This window comes from Mustelus asterias, chromosome 8, assembly GCF_964213995.1.
Source record: "Mustelus asterias chromosome 8, sMusAst1.hap1.1, whole genome shotgun sequence".
NCBI classification, from domain to species: domain Eukaryota; kingdom Metazoa; phylum Chordata; class Chondrichthyes; order Carcharhiniformes; family Triakidae; genus Mustelus; species Mustelus asterias.
The window spans coordinates 22,820,479-22,840,417 of record NC_135808.1 but is presented as its reverse complement, the minus strand read 5'-3'; the positions used below and the strand labels follow the sequence as shown (position 1 = coordinate 22,840,417).

Below are 19,939 nucleotides of genomic sequence, written 5' to 3'. Positions count from 1 at the left end.
TTATTTCTCCCTTGCATGGTGTAGCAAAGTGGGACGCTCTTGGTGAAGGATGGGCTTGCTTCAATGTAAAGGGCGACTGGCAGGCTGGTTTAGCAAAGTGACATCCGTACAGAGACACAGTCTAACCCCCACATCCACCCACATTACACTCCATCTACCACCTTGCAGCCCATTTGATTAACTTCTCCACATCACTTTGCAGCTCTCTCCATGTCCTCCATACAGTTTGCGTTTCATAGAAACATAGAAAGGAGGAACAGGAGTAGGCCATTCGGCCCTTCAATCCTGCTCTGCCATTGATTATTATCATGGCTGATCTTCCAACTTAATAGCCTGATCCAGTCTCCACCATTGATCCCCTTCGCCCCTCCTTCTTGAAAATAAACAATGTTTTAGCCTCAATTGCTTGTTGTGGTAATGAATTCCACAGGCTTACCGCTATCTGGGTGAAGATATTTCTCTTCATCTCAGTCCTCAATGGTTTACCCTTTATCTTTAGAGGACAACCCATGGTTCTGGACTCCCCCACCATCCTTCCTGCACCTGCTCTGTCTCTTCCTGTTACAATTTTATAGGTTTCTATGAGATGCCCCTCATTCTTCTTAACTCCAGCAAATCTGTTGTGCTTGAGGTCAGAAACTAGAAAGAGATTTATGGAGCTCACCTGGATCATAAGTTTTGCATCATCAACTTGGCAAGGAAAATCATGATAGGCTTCCCTTCAGATATGATTCAAATGACCCACTTGGGAGCTTTTATCAAACAAAGTTTATTTAAGAATATAGTTAATCTGTACAGTCAGAAAATTAGCAAGAACTCTTATCAATTACAAACAAGAAACAAAACAACCGCTATAATGTATCATCCTTAACAAATATATCTAATGTGTTCCAATCAAACCAATCCCGTAGACAAAATACCCTGTTCACGGGGTTAACACAGCACAGTCTAATGCTCATGTGATACTGGACTTGAGTCCTTTGGATGAAGTCTGCAGTTCCCTGGATAGACTCAAAACAGTTTGAAGTCTGAACAGCTTCCACAAACACCAGGGACTCTCGGCAAGCCACCAACAGCACATTTCTCCCCTTCAGAAAGACAAGACCTTGCTTTCAGCTGACAAGCAGAATTTCCAAAACCAGAGAGAGAGAGAGAGAGAGAGACTTCTTTTCAGCTTGCTCCCCTTCTAAAACTCAACTCTCACTGCAGCCAAACAGAAAATGAAACCTTAAATTCACTGGAAAGAAATATAACTGTCCAAAAACACATGACCATCCTCCTAGCAATGCAGAATCACAAAACAACCCAGAGTTCAAATAAACAGACCCATTTAAGCAATTGAAGTAGCAATAAAAGGACATCTCCAATCAAACCAGCAGCAAATTAACTATTGAAGATGTAAGAGTTGCAGAGATCATGATTTTAAAAAAAACTTTCTTAAAGGTACACTAACATCACAATCCCAACCGACTCAATCTCTCCTCATTTCCACCTAACTTTGTAGCTGCTGCAAATTTTGATCCATCACACTCTGTCTCTTGGTCTGAGTCACACATAAAGATTGTAAATGACTAATTGTCCCAGCACTGATCCTAGTGACACTCCACTAGTCACAGTTGGCCAACTTGTAAATGCCCCATTTATGCCAAATCAATGTTTCCTGTCCATTAGCCAATTACCTATTCATGCAAATACATTGCTCTCAACTTCTGTGCAATTAAAGAACAACCAGATCGGGTCTCTATGCAGAGACGGCCTTTGGAGGATAGGCTTTTTTAAAATGAAGAATAAAGTTTGAAAGGGGTCAATGCTGTTGAGCTGGTGTTCACTCATCTGAAGACCAGTGGATGTCTGGAGTTTCACACCAACAGAGCATTGGCACGGAGGAGAATATGGATCTGGATCAATTCTTCCTGTTTCAGCTTTGCAGGTCCAAAATGCAGACAGGTTACACTCAGATGAGGATTCTCTGGCAGCAGGTTGTGAACCAGACACAATTTGAGGCAAGACAGAGAGAGAATCAGGTCGGGCCGTCTCCATTTCTCAACTTATTCCCCAAAGAGACTGAGTTCAAAACCAACAGGTTCAAAACTTAAAGTCTGTCCCTGCCATGTGATTTCCAGATCATCACTAGCCTCTGTTTTTCCATTTTATTCCCCATCAATTAAAGTGATTCCAGTTCAGAACAAACAAACATCTCTTCCTCAAGTACCACACAGCTCAGGTGAAGGCAGGCTGGCTCCCTGTCCAAGGAGAACCTATGGCCTTCTTAAAAAAAAATGCAGGTCATTATCCATTACCCAGATAATGCAATGTCTTTCCACGTTTGTTTTTGGAAGATATGATTGTCTCAACACATTGAATTACTCCTACTGTCAGTCAGAAGTTTCTCATCTCCAATATTTCACCAAATTTCCTCTGCACCCTCTCCAAGGCCTCGACATCCTTCCTGAAACATTGTGACCAGAAGTGGACACAATGCTTCAGCTCGGATCGAACCAATAGTTCATTAATGTTCAGCGTGACCTTGTTGAAGTGGAAACTTTCCTGCTTCTTGACTGTGATAGAAAAACTCAACAATGTTTGTTCAGACAAAATAACAAGCCTTTATTTACGAAAAGACTGCATGCAGTTTTTGGCTGAAATTTGGGTTCAGAGAGCAGTTATTATAACATGCTAATTCCTCCCCAAGTCCACGCTTACAGAAAGAAACAGTTCAGTATTTATACATAATCATTATCAGTTAGCGTGACCACAGCTTATTCAGGAATTCGATCATTAATAGAAGTATAAGCAATACCATTAATCATGTTATAACCTGTTGACCTCCCAGAACCTTTTGTCGCATCATTCAAACCCTTATCTTGCCCATTGATGTAACAGACGAAGGTCGGTGATTTCCGTCATCCCTGACCTTATCTTGTTTTATTTACTCCTATAGTCTTCGGCTATGAGGAATCAATCTTATCGGGCCTTAGAGGTCAGGAAATTGGAAGAGCTTGACCTTCACTGATCTCATTCACGTCATAAGTTATATGAAATCAGCTTTATCAGATTTACATGGAGGTCAGTCATGTTTTATGTTCTGCAGAGTCAGTCTTTCTTATATTGTACCAATTTTCCCATCATGCTATTCTTTAGTTCATGCAATTCCACAACCTCCTTGCTTTTGTAATCTGTGCTGCTATTTATAAAGCAATGGGGTCCAGATGCTTCTTTAATAGTCTTATCACACCTTCCTGCCACCATCATATTCACTCAGGTCTCTCTGTTCCCACAATCCCTTTATAACCGTCCCATTCAGTTTAGATTAACTGTTCATTTTCTTCCCTTCAAACTGCATCACTTAAAACGCTTCTCTGCATTGTATTTGTGTCTGCCCATTTCACCATTCTCTCTAAGGGCACATTGAACTTTATCTGGAGGGGGCTGGTATATAAAGTGATGGAAGTGAAGCTTCAGTTTAACAGACACTTTCTGGAGTCACTGTGTTCAGTTCTGGACACCACACCTCAGGAAGGGGAGATTGGTCTTGGAGGGGGTGCAGTTCTGATCACCAGAATAATAAAAGGAGGTGAAATAAAAGGGGTTTTTATTCCCCAGCTTTTAGAATGTTGATGGGTGATCTGATCGATTTGTTTAGAATGCTAAAATAATTCAGCAGTGTGGAATCCACATCCAGTCTCTCCACAATAAAAAGTTAACAATTGGAGCTTTTCAATCTCAGAGTGACAGATTTTTATTGGGTAATGATATCTGAGGATATGGTTTATAGTCAGAAACTGGGGTCCAGATCAGCAGTGATCTCACTGAATGGTTCGCTCAGACCTGCTGCTGTTCTGAATGTCCTTCCCTCTGTCACTGGATCAAACTCCTTTCAGCTGATTCTACCCGGCAACTGATGATGTCAGCAGCTGTATTTACCTGATTGGACAGTTCTAAACCTTGAGGCAGTTTCGCAACTTGTTTGTGTCTATTCTCAGTAAGAAGTCTCACAACACCAGGTTAAAGTCCAACAGTGGTCACTCCATCTGACGAAGGAGCAGCGCTCCGAAAGCTTATGGTATTTGCTCCCAAATAAACCTGTTGGACTTTAACCTGGTGTTGTGAGACTTCTGACTGTGTTCACCCCAGTCCAACGCCGGCATCTCCACATTGTGTCTATTCTGCCGGAGACTGATGACTCACTGAATCTCTTTATTCTGATTGGTTCAGTCCTATTTTGTGTCCAATCAGATTGAGGCTCAGTGTAAACAGGGAAAGACAGAAGGAGTGAGTTGAGAAAATGGCCTTTCTTTGAAAAAGAGTTTCCTCCAAATGTTTCCCCCAACATGAGGGAAGCAGCAATGATTGGACTGATAGAGCTGGTCCTTTTGTGTGGAGAGGTGTCTGCAGGTGAGTGGTGGGGTGTGAGAGGGGCAATGCCAGGCTGGGTACTGGGACATTAACCCTGGGTCAGTGAGTGATGGGGTGTGAGAGGGGCAATGCCAGGCTGGGTACTGGGGCATGAACCCTGGGTCAGTGAGTGATGGGGTGTGAGAGGGGCAATGCCAGGCTGGGTGGAGATCTTGCTCTCAGTTTAAAATTAATGTTTTGGGGTACATACCATGATGTCTCTCTCTCTATTTCAGGCTCTCACTCTCTCCGGTATTTCTTCACGGGAATGACTCCGATCCCGGATTTCCCGGAGTTTGTGGGTGTCGGTGATGTGGACGGTGTCCAGTTTGTTCTGTACGACAGCGATCGGAGGGAGCTGATCCCCCGGGAGCAGTGGATGGTGGAGAGCGAGGGGTTTGAGTCCTGGGAACAGAAGAAGAAGCTCGCACAGGAGGTGGAACGATGTTTCAAAGATAATATTCAGACCCTCATGTATCGAACCAACCAGTCGGGAGGTCTTCAAACTCCCAGCACTCAGCCTCTTTCTCAGGATGCAGGGCGTCTGGGTCAGAGTGGGAGAAACTGGGAGCGGATCAGGATCTGGGACTGGGGGCTGATTAACTGAGGTTGTGCATGAGCTCTGTAAGGTCTGTTGGTCAACTGAATCTGATTGTGTGTGTTTGGTGGCTTTGCCTCCAGTTGGATGGGGCCGGATTGGCTGTGTGTGTGTGTGTGTGTGTGTGGTGGCTGGACCTCCAGTGGGAACGGATCTGTTTGGGTGGGTTCATGGTGAGTGCAGCTTTTATTGGGACTGGCCCTGATTGGCAGGTTATCTTTCTAATCCACAGGGATCCACATCCACCAGCTGATGACCGGCTGTGACCTGAGTGATGATGGGAATACGACTGGATTCAACCAGTACGGGTGGGATGGACGAGATTTTATCAGTTTTGATAAGGATCTTCTGGTGTGGGTGACCCCCGTCCCTTGGGGAGAGATCACCAAACAAAAGTGGGAGGGCAGCACGGTCATTAACCAGAGATGGAAACGTTACCTGGAAGTGGAGTGTATCGAGTGGCTGAGGAAATATCTGGAGTACGGACAAAAATTACTGACAGTCGGTGAGTGAGGGGGGAGTGAGAGTCAGTGAGTGAGGGGGGAGTGAGAGTCGGTGAGTGAGGGGGAGAGTGAGAGTCGGTGAGTGAGGAGGGAGTGAGAGTCGGTGAGTGAGGGGGGGGAAGTGAGAGTCGGTGAGTGAGGGAGGAGTGAGAGTCGGTGAGTGAGGAGGGAGTGAGAGTCGGTGAGTGAGGGGGGAGTGAGAGTCGGTGAGTGAGGGGGGAGTGAGAGTCGGTGAGTGAGGGGGGAGTGAGAGTCGGTGAGTGAGGGGGGAGTGAGAGTCGGTGAGTGAGGGGGGAGTGAGAGTCGGTGAGTGAGGAGGGAGTGAGAGTCGGTGAGTGAGGGGGGGGAGTGAGAGTCGGTGAGTGAGGGAGGAGTGAGAGTCGGTGAGTGAGGAGGGAGTGAGAGTCAGTGAGTGAGGGGGGAGTGAGAGTCGGTGAGTGAGGAGGGAGTGAGAGTCGGTGAGTGAGGGGGGAGTGAGAGTCGGTGAGTGAGGGGGGAGTGAGAGTCGGTGAGTGAGGGGGGAGTGAGAGTCGGTGAGTGAGGGGGGAGTGAGAGTCGGTGAGTGAGGGGGGGAGCAAGAGTCGCTGAGTGAGGGGGGAGTGAGAGTCGGTGAGTGAGGGCGGGGTGAGTGAGGGGGGAGTGAGAGTCGGTGAGTGAGGGGAGAGTGAGAGTCGGTGAGTGAGGGGGGAGTGAGAGTCGGTGAGTGAGGGGGGAGTGAGAGTCGGTGAGGGAGGGAGGGAGTGAGAGTCGGTGAGTGAGGAGGGAGTGAGAGTCGGTGAGTGAGGGGGCGGAGTGAGAGTCGGTGAGTGAGGGGGGAGTGAGAGTCGGTGAGTGAGGGGGCGGAGTGAGAGTCGGTGAGTGAGGGGGGGAGTGAGAGTCGGTGAGTGAGGGGGGAGTGAGAGTCGGTGAGTGAGGGGGGAGTGAGAGTCGGTGAGTGAGGGGGGAGTGAGAGTCGGTGAGTGAGGGGGGGAGTGAGAGTCGGTGAGTGAGGGGGGAGTGAGAGTCGGGGTGTGAGAGTCGGTGAGTGAGGGGGGAGTGAGAGTCGGTGAGTGAGGGGGGAGTGAGAGTCGGTGAGTGAGGGGGGAGTGAGAGTCGGTGAGTGAAGGGGGAGTGAGAGTCGGGGAGTGAGAGTCGGTGAGTGAAATGGGGAGTGAGAGTCGGTGAGTGAGGGGGGAGTGAGAGTCGGTGAAGGGGGTGATGCCGGGACTCTCTATCTCGAGGTTCCTGTACTGACTCCTCTTTCTTTCTCTCTCAGTTTCCCCCGTCGTGTCCTTTACCCGTCTGGGTGATTCTAACCGGCTGTCCTGTGTCGTCACCGGGTTTTACCCTCAAGACATCGAGGTGAATCTGTGGAGAGATGGAGTGGTGATTGATGAGACTCTGTCCAGTGGGATCTTACCCAATCACGACAGCACCTACCAGATCCGGAAATGGGTAGAGTTTGATCCAGAGGACCAGGCCGAGTATTCCTGTCGGGTGGAACACAGCGGGATGAAGGAGACACTGGTGGTGATTTACGGTAAGATTGTTTCTCACTGTTAGAGAGGACCCAGCCTCAGACCAGGATCACAGGAGTGAGGGTCGGTGCTGAGCTGTCAGCCGAGGACAGGGCTTTGAGGCCCAGTGATTAGCGCTGCTGACTCACAGTGCCAGGGATCCGGGTTCAATTCCAGCCCTGGGCCGCTGTCTATGTGGAGTTTGCACATTCTCCCCGTGCCTGCATGGGTTTCCTCTAGGTTCTCCGGTTCCTCTCGCAGTCCAAAGATGTGCAGGTTCGGTAGAGTGGCCATGCTAAATTGCCTGTTAGTGTCAGGGGGATTAGCAGGGTAAACACATGGGGGCACGTGGATAGAGCCTGGGTGGGATTGTTGTTTGTGCAGGCTCGATGGGCTGAATGGCATCTTTCTTTCTGTACTGAATGGATTCTATATTTCTCTGATTCTCTGACAGCCTGAGGCCCAGGATACAGAGCGAGGGAAAGATATATTAATCTTCAATACATTATATACCATGGTGCCACCATTTGGGGACAGGAATTGGGATTACTGGGATTTTACTGTGCCACAGGCCCCATTGTCTCCTGGGATATTATAGTACGAATGGGCCCAGTTTATCCTGGGATATTACAATATGGCAGGACCCAGTGAATCCTGTGTTACAGGCGGTGGGGGGTTGTCAGTATGAACTGCCCTGATTTCCCCCCTCACGACTCGTCCACTAACAGTCAGTTTTGTTTTAAATTCTGAGCTCCCTCTTTATAAATGGTGGCATCTTTTCCCCAACCCATAAATTTGGAGTGTTCCTATTCTCTGTGAATAACTTGCACAGTAAACCTGAGGTAAGATGAAAATACACACATGAGAAAAGTTTCACAACATTGACCCCTCTGCACTCACACAGTGAACGGAGGATAAGGAGAAGGAAGAGGGTTCAGGGCCCGATCACAATAAAAAAAATGTGAGGGTTTTACATGTGTCCAGAATGAGCAGTCTAATGGAAGGTTTCTTTCAAGGGGAGGTTGATGGATTATAGGATGGTCCACCTGCAGTGACTTTAACAAGGCCCACGATGTGGACCTCTTAGAATACTCGCTCCCAAATTAAGCCAGTAATGGATTGTCCAATCAGGGAGCCCTGCATGTGTTCATAATGTGGAGTGTCAGCGTTACTAGCACTCTGGGTTTAAAGTTTGAAGTTTATTTATTAGTGTTACAAGTAGGCTTACATTAACACTGCAATGAAGTTACTGTGAAAATCCCCGAGTCGCCACATTCCGGCACCTGTTCGGGTATACTGAGGGAGAATTTAGCATTTCTAATGCACCTAACCAGCACAACGTTTGGACTGTGGGAGGAAAGCGGAGCACGTAGAGGAAACCCACACAGACACGGGGAGAATGTGCAGACTCTGCACAGACAGTGACCCAAGCGGTAATTGAACCCAGGTCTCTGGTGCTGTTAGGCAGCAGTGCTAACCACTGTGCCACCAGTATGAGGAAGTACCTGTCTGAGAGTTGCTTACTTTGTTGCTTACAAAGGCCTTTGACAAGGTACCGCATGGTAGGTTATTGCATAAGGTTAAATCTCACGGGATCTGGGGTGAGGTATCTAAATGGATACAAAATTGGCTTCTTGACAGAAGCCAGAGGATGGTTGTAGAGAATTGTTTTTCAAACTGGAGGCCTGTGACCAGCGGTGTGCCTCAGGGATCAGTGCTGGGTCCACTGTTATTTGTCATTGATATTAATGATTTGGATGAGAATATAGGAGGCGTGGTTCGTAAGTTTGCAGATGACATGAAGATTGGTGGCATAGTGGACAGTGAAGAAAGTTATCTCCAATTGCAACGGGATCTTCATCAATTGGGCCAGTGGGCTGACGAATGGCAGATGGTGTTTAATTTATACAAATGCAAGCTGGTGCATTTTGGTAGATTGAACCAGGGCAGGACTTACTCAGTTAATGGTAGGGCATTGGGGAGAGTTACAGAACAAAGTGATCTTGGGGTACATGTTCATAGCTCCTTGAAAGTGGAGTCACAGGTGGACAGAGTGGTGAAGAAAGCATTCGGCATGCTTGGTTTCATCGGTCAGAACATTGAATACAGGAGTTGGAATGTCTTGTTGAAGTTACATAAGACATTGGTAAGGCCACACTTGGAATACTGTGTGCAATTCTGGTCACCCTATTATAGAAAGGATATTATGAAACTAGAAAGCGTGCAGAAAAGATTTACTAGGATGCTACCAGGACTTGATGGATTGAGTTATAAGGAGAGTTTGGATAGACTGGGACTTTTTTCTCTGGAGCGTAGGAGGCTGAGGGGTGATCTTATAGAGTCTATAAAATAATGAGGGGCAGAGACAAGGTTGATAGTCAATATCTTTTCCCAAATGTAGGGGAATCTAAAACTAGAGGGCATAGGTTTAAGGTGAGCGGGGAGAGATACAAAAGTGTCCAGAGGGGCAATGTTTTCACACAGAGGGTGGTGAGTGTCTGGAACAAGCTGCCAGAGGTAGTATACAGGCGGGTACAATTTTGTATTTTAAAAAGCATTTAGATAGTTACATAGGTACGATGGGTATAGCGGGATATGGGCCAAATGTGGACAATTGGGATGAGCTTAGGAGATTTTTTAAAAAGGGGCGGCATGGACAAGTTGGGCCGAAGGGCCTGTTTCCATGCTGTAAACCTCTATGACTCTATGACGCTATGTTAATGAATCTAAATTTGGTGAAGGGACACCAGCCTCGTGGGAGTTATTTCAGTGACGACCCTGATGGGACTTGTAAAATTTGGCCGAAGTTGGGATAAGCCATTCTTCTGCATCATTCCTTTGTTTGGAAAACTAGTCTCGTTCAACCCTGCTGTCGAGAACTGGGCCCAAGGTGTGGATCACATGCATTATTTTTTTCGGGCAAATGACATTATGGCAGATGAAAAACAAAGGGTGCTGTGAATGCTGTGGTGCTTGAGCGTTTGCTGTCATTTGGAGTTAAACTTTCCCTGAGGCACCAGATACCAAAACCTTTCAAGAATTGCCTGAGGTAGTTGGAGAATGCTACAACCCCAAGCCACCTCTAATTTTGAAACAGTATTGTTTATACTAAACAATCTGTTACGGGTTTCGTAACTAGGTTAAGACAACTGACGAAAGGATGTGAATTTATTTTAACTCTTAAGATGCTTAGAGACTGTCTGGTGTGCGGTATTAATAATGTGACTATTCAAGAATGCCTATTAGCTGAAGCACAACTGGACTTCAAACAGGTGCTACAGCAGGTTTTACCATTGGAAAATGCTGCATGTGGAACATATGAGTTGCAACCTATCCCGAAGTGGACACCCACGCCAGTCCGGCTGAGTTCAGGGACCACTATTTGAGAGCAGGCAATTACATAGCCTCCCTCAGGAAGTATCCAGATACACGTAACTCCAGGTCTGCCCAAAGCAAAGCCAAACTTCGACCAAACAGTCACAAGTCCTACCTGATAGCAACAGCAAAGGTGTCCTACAGGACTTAAAATTAGTAAAGCAACTTGCAGCCCGGTATCCAGGAGTGTTCACACCCTGGGAAGATCCACCTACATCTGATTTAGAGCAATTAAATTGCATATCGACGTCCAAATCAGATCAAATCAAGATTAACGTCTGGTTAAGTGGACATCTGGTACTAATGGAGGTTGCTATCGGTGCGGCAGTATCAGTGTTCAGAGAATCAGCGTTTCATAAAATTCACTATGGACTCGAGTGTTTATTGTTACTGAAGACCTCAGCAAGATAGGGAACCTGTATCGGGGAACCTTTCTGAATTTTGAGTGGAACCTCTGACCCTGTCTCCCATGAAAGGCAGCTGGTTCGGTTACCAATGATTGTAGTGAGGGCATGGGGAAGCCTAATGGTGTGAAATTGGTTGCAAGAAATCCACCTTGGCTCAACATCTTCAGCCAGAGAAAGGCTGCCGAAGTGAAGTCCTGCCTAAGTACGCTAAAGCTTTCGAGGAAGGTCTTGGGACAATCAAAGGAGCCAAGGCGACCTTACCTGTTGACAAGGAAGTGATTCCACAATTTTGCAAGGCCCGCCCAGCGCCATTTGACTTACGGGTAAAAGTTGAAGCAGAAATCCAAAGACTGGAACGTGAAGGGATCATCAAACCAGTCCAATTTGTGGAATGGGCAGCACCAGTCTTACCAATTTTGAAGCCAGATGGATCATTCCATGTTTGCGGGGATCCTAAACAAACGGTAAACTGTTTCTTGCAGCTGGTTGGAAGGATGACACTTGTTTGTGAAACTTGATATGAGTCACGCTTACTTACAATTACAACTAGATGACGATTCCCAGAGATATTCAACAATTCATCCTCAGAAGGGCCCTGAGCGATCCACTTGTCTGCCATTTGGGGTATAGTCACCCTGCTCAACCTTCCAGCGAACGATGGAGAACATTTTGCAAAGCCTCCCTCAGGTTGCTATATATCTGGATGACATCCTCTTAACTGGAAAAAAAAGGAACACTTAAAGAACCTTGAGGAAGTTCTCAGTCAATTTTTCAAGGCAGGTGTACGCCTACGAAGGGAAAAAATGTGTAATCCAGGTTCCCCCAAGAGAAAGCTCCATCTCAATAGCAAAGGTACAAAGAAGAAAGAAGTTCCAGGCAGAAGAATCAACAGAGAAAGCCCAAATATTCCGGAAGACACAAAAACTTTGTTAATAAGTGGGAATTGTATTTATCTGAACAGCGTTCCATTTGAAACGTTTTATTCAGTTTGTTAATAGTTTAGTTAACTTGTTCACTGTTAGTTAGATAAATAAATTGTTACTTGTTGATTTTTGAGAGTGTGTGTCAGGGAGTTATTTTGATTGAACCAGTAAAAGTTGCTGAAGAGCAGATTGTACCACTTCACACTCACTTTTACAGATTATGGCGAGGTGCTCCTCTTTGAGTGATTGGGCCTTAGTTCTCAGAGGGGGATCAACCTCTGCTTCATAACAATAACCTATTTGGGAAATTTAAACCCAATCTTGCCTCCATCCTGGCTCCATTACACCACCTACTAAAAAAAGATCAGCCTTGAGAGTCGTCTTCCAGTCAATCCTTGGCTTTCAATAAAGTAAAGCAACAACTTTCCTCTTTTAATATTCTGGCGCATTATGATCCCAGGAAAGAACTATTACTGACCTGCGACACATCCTTGTATGGCTTCAAGGTGGCTTTGGCACATCGGTAGCCAAACAGAGTGGAATTGCTTATGCTCCCAGGACCTTGACTATTGCAAAAAAGCCTATGTCGAAAAAGAAGGGTTGGCGGTGATATTAGGAGTGAAAAGGTTCCACCAGCTCCATTATGGGCAGAAATTTGTCATTAAGACACAGACCACAAGCCACTCCTGGGACTGTTTAAAGAGGACAAGGCAGTGTTGCCCATAACATCAGCCCGAATCCAGCAGTGGGCTTTATTACTGACCGCCTACAATTACCAATTGGAACACTGTCCAGGAGGCTTTGAGCCGACTATCGTTAGCAGATATCCGATCGGTGGGATCCCCAGTGGAAGAGTCTGTAATGACAATGATTTTTTTTTCGAGACTCTCCCAGTGCCACAAAAAAAGATTTGACCGTGGACTTAAAAAGGACCAGTCCTTGCTAAATTTTAAAAATTCATTTGTGGGACGTGGGTGTTGCTGACTGGCCAGCATTTATTGCCCACCCCTAGTTGCCCTTGTCCGGAGGGCATTTGAGAGTCAACCACATTGCTGTGGATCTGAAGTGACATGTAGGCCAGACCAGGTAAGGACGGCAGATTATTTTCCCAAAGGACATTATTGAACCCAGATGATTTTTTTTCTGACAATTGACAGTGATAGTGTCGGGGATTGTCAGAGGATACAACAGGATATAGATAGATTGGAGACTTGGGCACAAAAATGGGAGATGGAGTTTAATCTGGATTGATCCGAGGTGATGCATTTTGGAGGTTCAAATGTAGGTGTGAATTATACTGTAAATAGTAGAACTCTTCGGTACATTAACATACAGAGGGATCTGGGTGTGCAGGTCCACAGTTACCTAAAAGTGGCAACACAAATGGCCAAGGTGATTAAGAAATCATTTGGCATGCTTGCCTTTATCAGCTGGGGCATTGAGTCCAAGAGTTGGGAAATCATGTTGCAGCCATATAAAACCTTGATTAGGCCGTATTTGGAGTATTTTGTGCTGTTCTGGACACCACCCTATCGGAAGGACGTAGAAGCTTTGGAGAGAGTGCAAGGAAGGTTCACCAGGAGTGACAGAAGGTGGGAAATGGTGTTCCGCAGTGATCAATGCTGGAATCACCGCTGTTCACACTTTACACTCACTTATTTGGACATTGGAATCGAAACACAATTTCTCAATTTGCTCAGGTCACCAAATTGGGATGAATCATTCGATATGCTACAAAATAATAGAACATTAATAAACTTGTAGAATGGGCAAATAATTGGTGAATGGAGTTCAGCACAGATAAACATGAGGTAGTTTTCTATTAGGGGTGAATAGGGAGGTCACTTATTACTTGGGAGGTGCCGGGCTGGATGGGGTTGAGGAACAAAGGGATTTCTGTTTAAGCTAAACCAATCCGCAACAGGTTAGGCAAGGCCATGAACAAAATAAATGGAAAATCAGTCTTTATTTCTGGAGGGATAGAATTGTAAAGCACGGAAGTTATTGCTAAACTGTTATCAAATCATGATTAGACCACATTTACAGACTGTGTGCAGTTCCAGTCACCATTTTACAGAAGGGTTTTTACTCACAGGAGAGGACATAGAGAAGATTTACAGAGATGATTCAAGGAATGAGTGGGTGGAGATCTCAGTGAAGGATTGACTGGCTGGGTCTCTGCTCTCAGGAAAACAGAGGGCTGAGGGTTGACCTAATAGAAGATTTAAAATTAGGAAAGGTTTTTATAGACTGGACACAGAAAGAATGTTTCCTCTTGGGCGGCACGGTAGCACAGTGGTTAGCACTGCTGCTTCACAGCTCCAGGATCCTGGGTTCGATTCCCGGCTCGGGTCACTGTCTGTGTGGAGTTTGCACATTCTCCTCGTGTCTGCGTGGGTTTCCTCTGGGTGCTCCAGTTTCCTCCCACAGTCCAAAGATGTGCAGGTTAGGTTGATTGGCCAGGTTAAAAATTGTCCCTGAGATGCGTAGTTAGAGGGATTAGTGGGTAAGTATGTGGGGGTAGGTCCTGGGTGGGATTGTGGTCGGTGCAGACTCGATGGGCCGAATGGCCTCCTTCTGCACTGTAGGGTTTCTATGATGATGGTCTTGTGGGAAGAATGTAACTCGGGGTCAGCAATACAAGATGGTCACCAAGAAACCCAATAGGGAATTCAAGAGAAACTTCTTTACTCAAAGAGTGATGTGAATGTGGAGCTCGCTGCCACAGGGAGTGGTTGAAGTGAACAGTATAGTTTAAGGGGAATGAATGAGGAGGAAATATATAGTTAAGATGGTCAGTTTCGATGAGGGATGATGGGAGGAGGATCAAATGGAGCATAAACACCAGCATCAACTAGATGGGCCAAATGGCCAGGTTCTGAGTCAGGTATTCTATGTTTTCTGATTGTCTCTCTCGCTCTCTAATTCACTCTCTCTCCATCATTCTCAGGTTCTCTCTCCTCTCTTCCTCTCTCATTCTCTCTCCTCTCTTCCTCTCACATTCTCTCTCTCTCTCTGATTCTCACTTTTCCCTCTTCCTGATTCACTCAGTCTCTCTGATTCTCTCTCGAACAGAACCCAAGTCTCGCTCCCAGGTTGCTGTTACTGTCGGGATTGTGGTCGGGGTCCTCGTGCTCATCGCTCTCATCATTCATCTACAACAAGAAAGGTAGGAATTGGAGGGAAAAGAGCAGCTCCTCACTGGGGGGAGGGATTGTGGGAGAGTATTCCAGGGTGGGGGGGCTCAGGCTGTGGGTCTCAGGTTGGTGTGGGGGGGAGCACAGAGTGGGTGGGAGAGTCGCAGGATTGGGATAGGGAGGGTAAAGGGCTCAAGATAAAGGGGGAGTGTCTGTGAATTGTGGGAAGGGTCTCAGATTGAATGACGAGTTCAGGGTATCTGTGAGGGTCCCGGGTCAGTGCGGGAGTGAGGGTCTTCAGTCAGTGTGGGAGTGAGGGTCTTCAGTCAGTGTGGGAGTCAGGGCCCCGGGTCAGAGGGGAGTCAGGGTCCCGGGTCAGAGGGGGAGTGAGGGTCCCGGTTCACTGTGGGAGTGAGGGTCCCGGTCAGGGTGAGAGTGAGGATTTCAGAATTGTGTTGTAGGGGCTCAGAGCGAGCGAGAGTTCCAGCCTCTGTCTCTGATTTTCTCTCAGTCTCGTCACTCACTGAACATTCCTTGTTTTACAGGGAGAGGGAGGAGTGACTACAATCCTGCAAATAGTAAGCTGATCATCAAACATCATCTCTGCGTAACTGTGTGAATCACCATTGATTCTGTGTCAAATAGTGTGTGTGTGTCTTTCTCTCGCACTGTCTCTCTCTCTCCGCCTCTCTCTCTCTCTCTGCCTCTCTCTCTTTCTCTCTGCCTCTCTCTCTCTCTCTGTCTCTCTCTCTCTCTCTGCCTGTCTCTCTCTCTCTGCCTCTCTCTCTCTCTCTGCCTCTCTCTCTGCCTCTCTCTCTCTCTGCCTCTCTCTCTCTCTGCCTCTCTCTCTCTCTCTGCTTCTCTCTCTCTCTGCCTCTCTCTCTGCCTCTCTCTCTCTCTCTGCCTCTCTCTCTCTCTCTGCCTCTCTCTCTCTGCCTCTCTCTCTCGCTCTCTGCCCCCCTCTCTCTCTCTGTCTGTCTGTCTGTATGACTCTTTCTCTGTATCTACCCGAACAGGCAACGAGGGAATTTTCACAGTAATTTAATTGCAATGTTAATGTAAGCCTACTTGTGACACCAATAAATGAACTTATAACATATAAATTGCTTTCTCTTTCTCTCTTTCTCTCTCTCTCTCTCCTTTCTCTCACTCTCTCTCTCTATCTTTATCTCTCCATATCTCATGCACTGATTCTGTCTGATGACCAACAGTATTTTTAATGCCTCTCCTTCCTTTGACAGCTTCTGATAAAGGGGATTCCACAACCAGCTCCTCCGCAGGTTCCTGAGGTATGAATTGTGTGAATAAATATCGGGAGTTGATCCTTCTAACTGGGATATTCCCGCTGGATTTAGCTGTACAATCTGGTGGGTGGGATGTGAGCTCAGTGTCTGTCTCTCGCTGTATCGTCACTAAAGAGCAGCTCATCCAATCCAACACTGAGCTTTGAGACTGGCCTTCTGGAGACGGCTGCTCCTGTACAGTCTGAGGGTGGAGACATTGTGGGTGTTGAGGTGTCGAGACATCCGGAAACATCTCACCCTGGACAGCCTCCTCTCAGCTGCTCAATTTCCTTAAGGAAGTTGGAATTCCCAAGACTTTTCCCTGAAGTTGGTCACTGGGCTGTGTCACTCCCACAGGATTTAACATTTAACTTATTGTGATGGGTTTGATCTTTTTCTGGATGTTTGGGAAACGGAGTGAATCTTAGGGGTTTAGCTGGTGTTTGGGGGTCTGATGGGTTTAGCTGGTGTTTGGAGCTCTGATGGGTTTTGCTGCTGTTTGGGGTTTGATGGGTTTTGCTGGTGTTGAATGAGTGGAAAGTTGAATGATATAAAATTTATGTTTGACAGCAAGCTCATTCAACTCATCATGTCCCTGCCTGTTCGCGAAGAGCTCTCCAGCCTAATCTCACCTTCCTGTACTCGGTCTGCAGCTCTGTAGGTCACAGCTCCTCAACTCGACATGGTGTGAGTGCTACGTGGTGTGAGTTTCTGCCTCTACCATCCTTTCAGACAGTGAGTTCCGGGTCCCTCCCACCCTCTGGGTGAAAAACTCTTTCCACATTTCCCCCCGATCTTTCTACCAATTACTTTAAATCTGTGGCCCCTGGTTTTTGACCCTCTGCTAAGGGAAACGTGTCATCTCTATTTACCGTGGCTCCTCATAATTATATCCACCCCAATTAAATCTCCCCTCGGCCTCCTCTATTCTACAGAATCCTATTCCAGCCTATCCACTCTTTCCTCACAGTGAACATTCTCCAGTCCTGTCCACGTTAAACAATCTCCTCTGCATTCGCTCCAGTACAATCACATCTTTTGTGTAATGTGCTGACCAGACTGTCTGCAATGCTTCAGCTGTCGTCTATCTGGTGTTATTTGCAGTTGTAGCAAAACCACTCTGTTCTGTGCCTTGGCTAATAAAGGAAAGCATGTAATATACCTTCTTAACTACATTATCAACCTGTCCTGACACCTTTCCCAATCTGTGGACATACACTCCTGGGTCCCTCTGTTCCTCCACATTCGTCATTATCCTCCCATTTATTGGGGATTCCCTTTGCCTTGTTATTCCTCCTGAAATCCATCACCTCTCACTGCTCCGGATTGAATTCCATTTTCCACTGTTCTTCCCAACTGCCCAGTCCATCTCGATCTTCCTGCTGTCTGAAGCTCTCCTCCTCATTGTCACCCATACGGACAATATTTCTAAATCTCTAAACTTCTTCATCATTCTCCCTACATTTAAATCTAAATCATTCACATGAACCACAAAAAGTGAGGGAGTGAGAGCTGGGCCCCATGGAAACCCCACTGGTAACATCATTCCAGTCGCAATAAACCCCCTTACCCCTTTGCTTCCTGCCACTGAGCTAATTTGGGGTCTGATTTGTCATTGTCTCTTGGATCTCAATGTGTTTTTATATTTCTGACCAGCCTGCCATGTGGGACCTTGTCTAAAACATTAAAATCTATGTTGACCACATCCACCTCACTGTCCTCATCAACCCATCCTTCTCACCTCTTCCAAATTTTCAATCAGTTTAGCCTGAGATGAACGCCCCTTAAATCCATGCTAATCTGTGCCTTTCTAAATGAAGGTTTATGCTGTTCCTCACAATTGATTTCAATAATTTTCCCACCAGCGAAGTTACACTAACTGGTGTCTAATTACTCAGATTGCCCCTTCTTCCCTTTTCAATCCATGGTGTGATATTGACAGTCCTTTAATCTTCTTCCACACTCATGTAGCCCAGGAGGAATGATTCTGATGGTCAGAGCCTCTGCAATTTCCTCCCTTGTTTCTTTTAACCCGGTGATTCACCATCTTTCAAAGTTGTAAAATCCATTAATATGTAATCTCTTATGCAGTAATTCACACACTTCTTCCTTCATTGCAATGTCAGCATTGCTCCATGTTTCCCAAAGACAGGGGCAATGTATTTATTCACAACCTCACCACATTCCCCACCCTCTCACATGCACTTCTTATTGGGCTCCACAAGGCCTTACTCTTTCCTTATCCTTTTCTCTACATGTGCATCCTTGGAGGTTCTTTGTTTTTTCTTGGCAGCATTTTTTATGCCTTTCTTTACTTTCCTGGTTTCTCTTTCAATTTCACCCCTTTTCTCTCTGTACTCTTCCAGGTTTCTGCAGTGTTAGGCATGAGGGGTCTGATGGATTTGGCTGCTGCTATTTGTGAGGGTCAGGTGGATCTGATGGGTTTTGTTGGGGGGGTGTTCCAGCTCTGCTGGGTTTGCCTCCCTCTATAGTGACATATTTCTTTCTCATCCCCAGTGTTCTCCAGTGCCCCAGAGACACCAGTCCCCAAGATCAGCAGCAGGAGTGGATGAGAGAATCAGGAAGGATGTGATTTCATCGAGATGACAGCGACTGACTCATTTAAACACTACATATGTGACGCTGTGTAAATGGAACTGTGGCGATGGTTTGTCAGGAATTACTCTATCTGGAGCTGCACTTTATAAGCTATTCTGATCTGCACTTCATAAGCTATTCTGATCTGCCCTGTTGACACAGATTCTAGGAATCTGTCTGGTTCACTCACTGCCAACTCAGTCACCTGTTACTGCAGTCTGTAACATTGCTGCAATTTCTACAATAAATGTGATTTATTTTTTCACTTCCTGCCTCTGTAAAGTCTTCAGTACAAAACTAACATCAATGGGGTAGGGTAACACCACTGCAGTGGGGAACATTTTAAGACTTTTAAAAACATTTTACGAAAAATGCACATCAAGAGAAATTAATAGCAATAAATTAGCAGCAAACACGTATTTTAAAAGGGAAGATGGTGCTTGTCAAAGCTCTGACTATTCACTGAGATGATAACAGACATGGTGATGGGAAAATGTGATCGATATACTTATATGGACTTTAGAAAAAAGTTACCACATGGGGGTTTATTAGTTAAGATTAAATGAATACTTTGCACATCTCTTTAGCTGGATCACAATGTTCTTTTCCCATTCCAGCCTCCCATTCCAGATTAAGACCTGGAAGGTGCAGGACGGTGACAACAAGTAACTTTCGTGATCCTGTCCAGTTCCACCTCCCCAAGCAGTAATTCCTGATTTTGATAACCCACCACACATCCAGGTGCGTGACACATGTCCAGTACGTCCAGGTGGAGTTTGGGCTGTCGGCGGTGTAGAGGTATTGTCAGTGGACTAGGAATCCAGAGACACAGGAGAAAGCTCTGGGAACCTGGATTTGAATCCCACCAAGGCAGAGGGTGGAATTTCAAGTCAATAAAGAATAAAATCTGGAATTAAAAGTCTAATGATGACTAGGAAGCCATTGTTGATTGCTGTAAAAACCTATCTTGTTTAATGTTCTTTCGGGAAGGAAATCTGCGGTCTCTATCTGGTCTGGCCTACAGACCCACAGCAATGTGGTTGACCATTAAATGTCTTCTGAAATTACCCAGCAGGATCGAGGTGGAGGCCGTGCAATGTTCATGTTCCCAATTCTTCTGCATAACTGTAGCCTTGCCCAGACAGCCCACTGTATATTTTATTTCTTAATATTCAGTGAAAGGAGCTAAGATGTATTTTAATTCTCCTTTAATGCTTTAAAGTA

The 19,939-nt window shown here is 46.0% G+C and overlaps 1 protein-coding gene across 5 annotated transcripts; it reads left to right on the top strand.

The window, feature by feature from the left end:
- Positions 1–4,039: 4,039 nt before the first annotated feature.
- LOC144496948 (major histocompatibility complex class I-related protein 1-like) lies at positions 4,040–18,985 on the top strand. Of its 5 annotated transcripts, none has more exons than XM_078217581.1 (9): positions 4,040–4,395; positions 4,632–4,831; positions 5,226–5,498; positions 6,752–7,015; positions 14,773–14,866; positions 15,380–15,412; positions 16,076–16,123; positions 16,688–16,804; positions 18,635–18,985. In XM_078217581.1, the coding sequence occupies exons 3-6, from the start codon at positions 5,246–5,248 to the stop codon at positions 15,393–15,395; spliced, it is 627 nt and encodes a 208-aa protein (XP_078073707.1). In that variant the 5' UTR covers positions 4,040–4,395; positions 4,632–4,831; positions 5,226–5,245; the 3' UTR covers positions 15,396–15,412; positions 16,076–16,123; positions 16,688–16,804; positions 18,635–18,985. The 5 variants fall into 5 exon arrangements, with proteins under 5 accessions (XP_078073707.1, XP_078073708.1, XP_078073705.1 ...); XM_078217582.1 differs by having other exon boundaries at positions 16,688–16,820; XM_078217579.1 differs by having other exon boundaries at positions 4,632–5,498.
- The last annotated feature ends 954 nt before the right edge of the window (positions 18,986–19,939 follow it).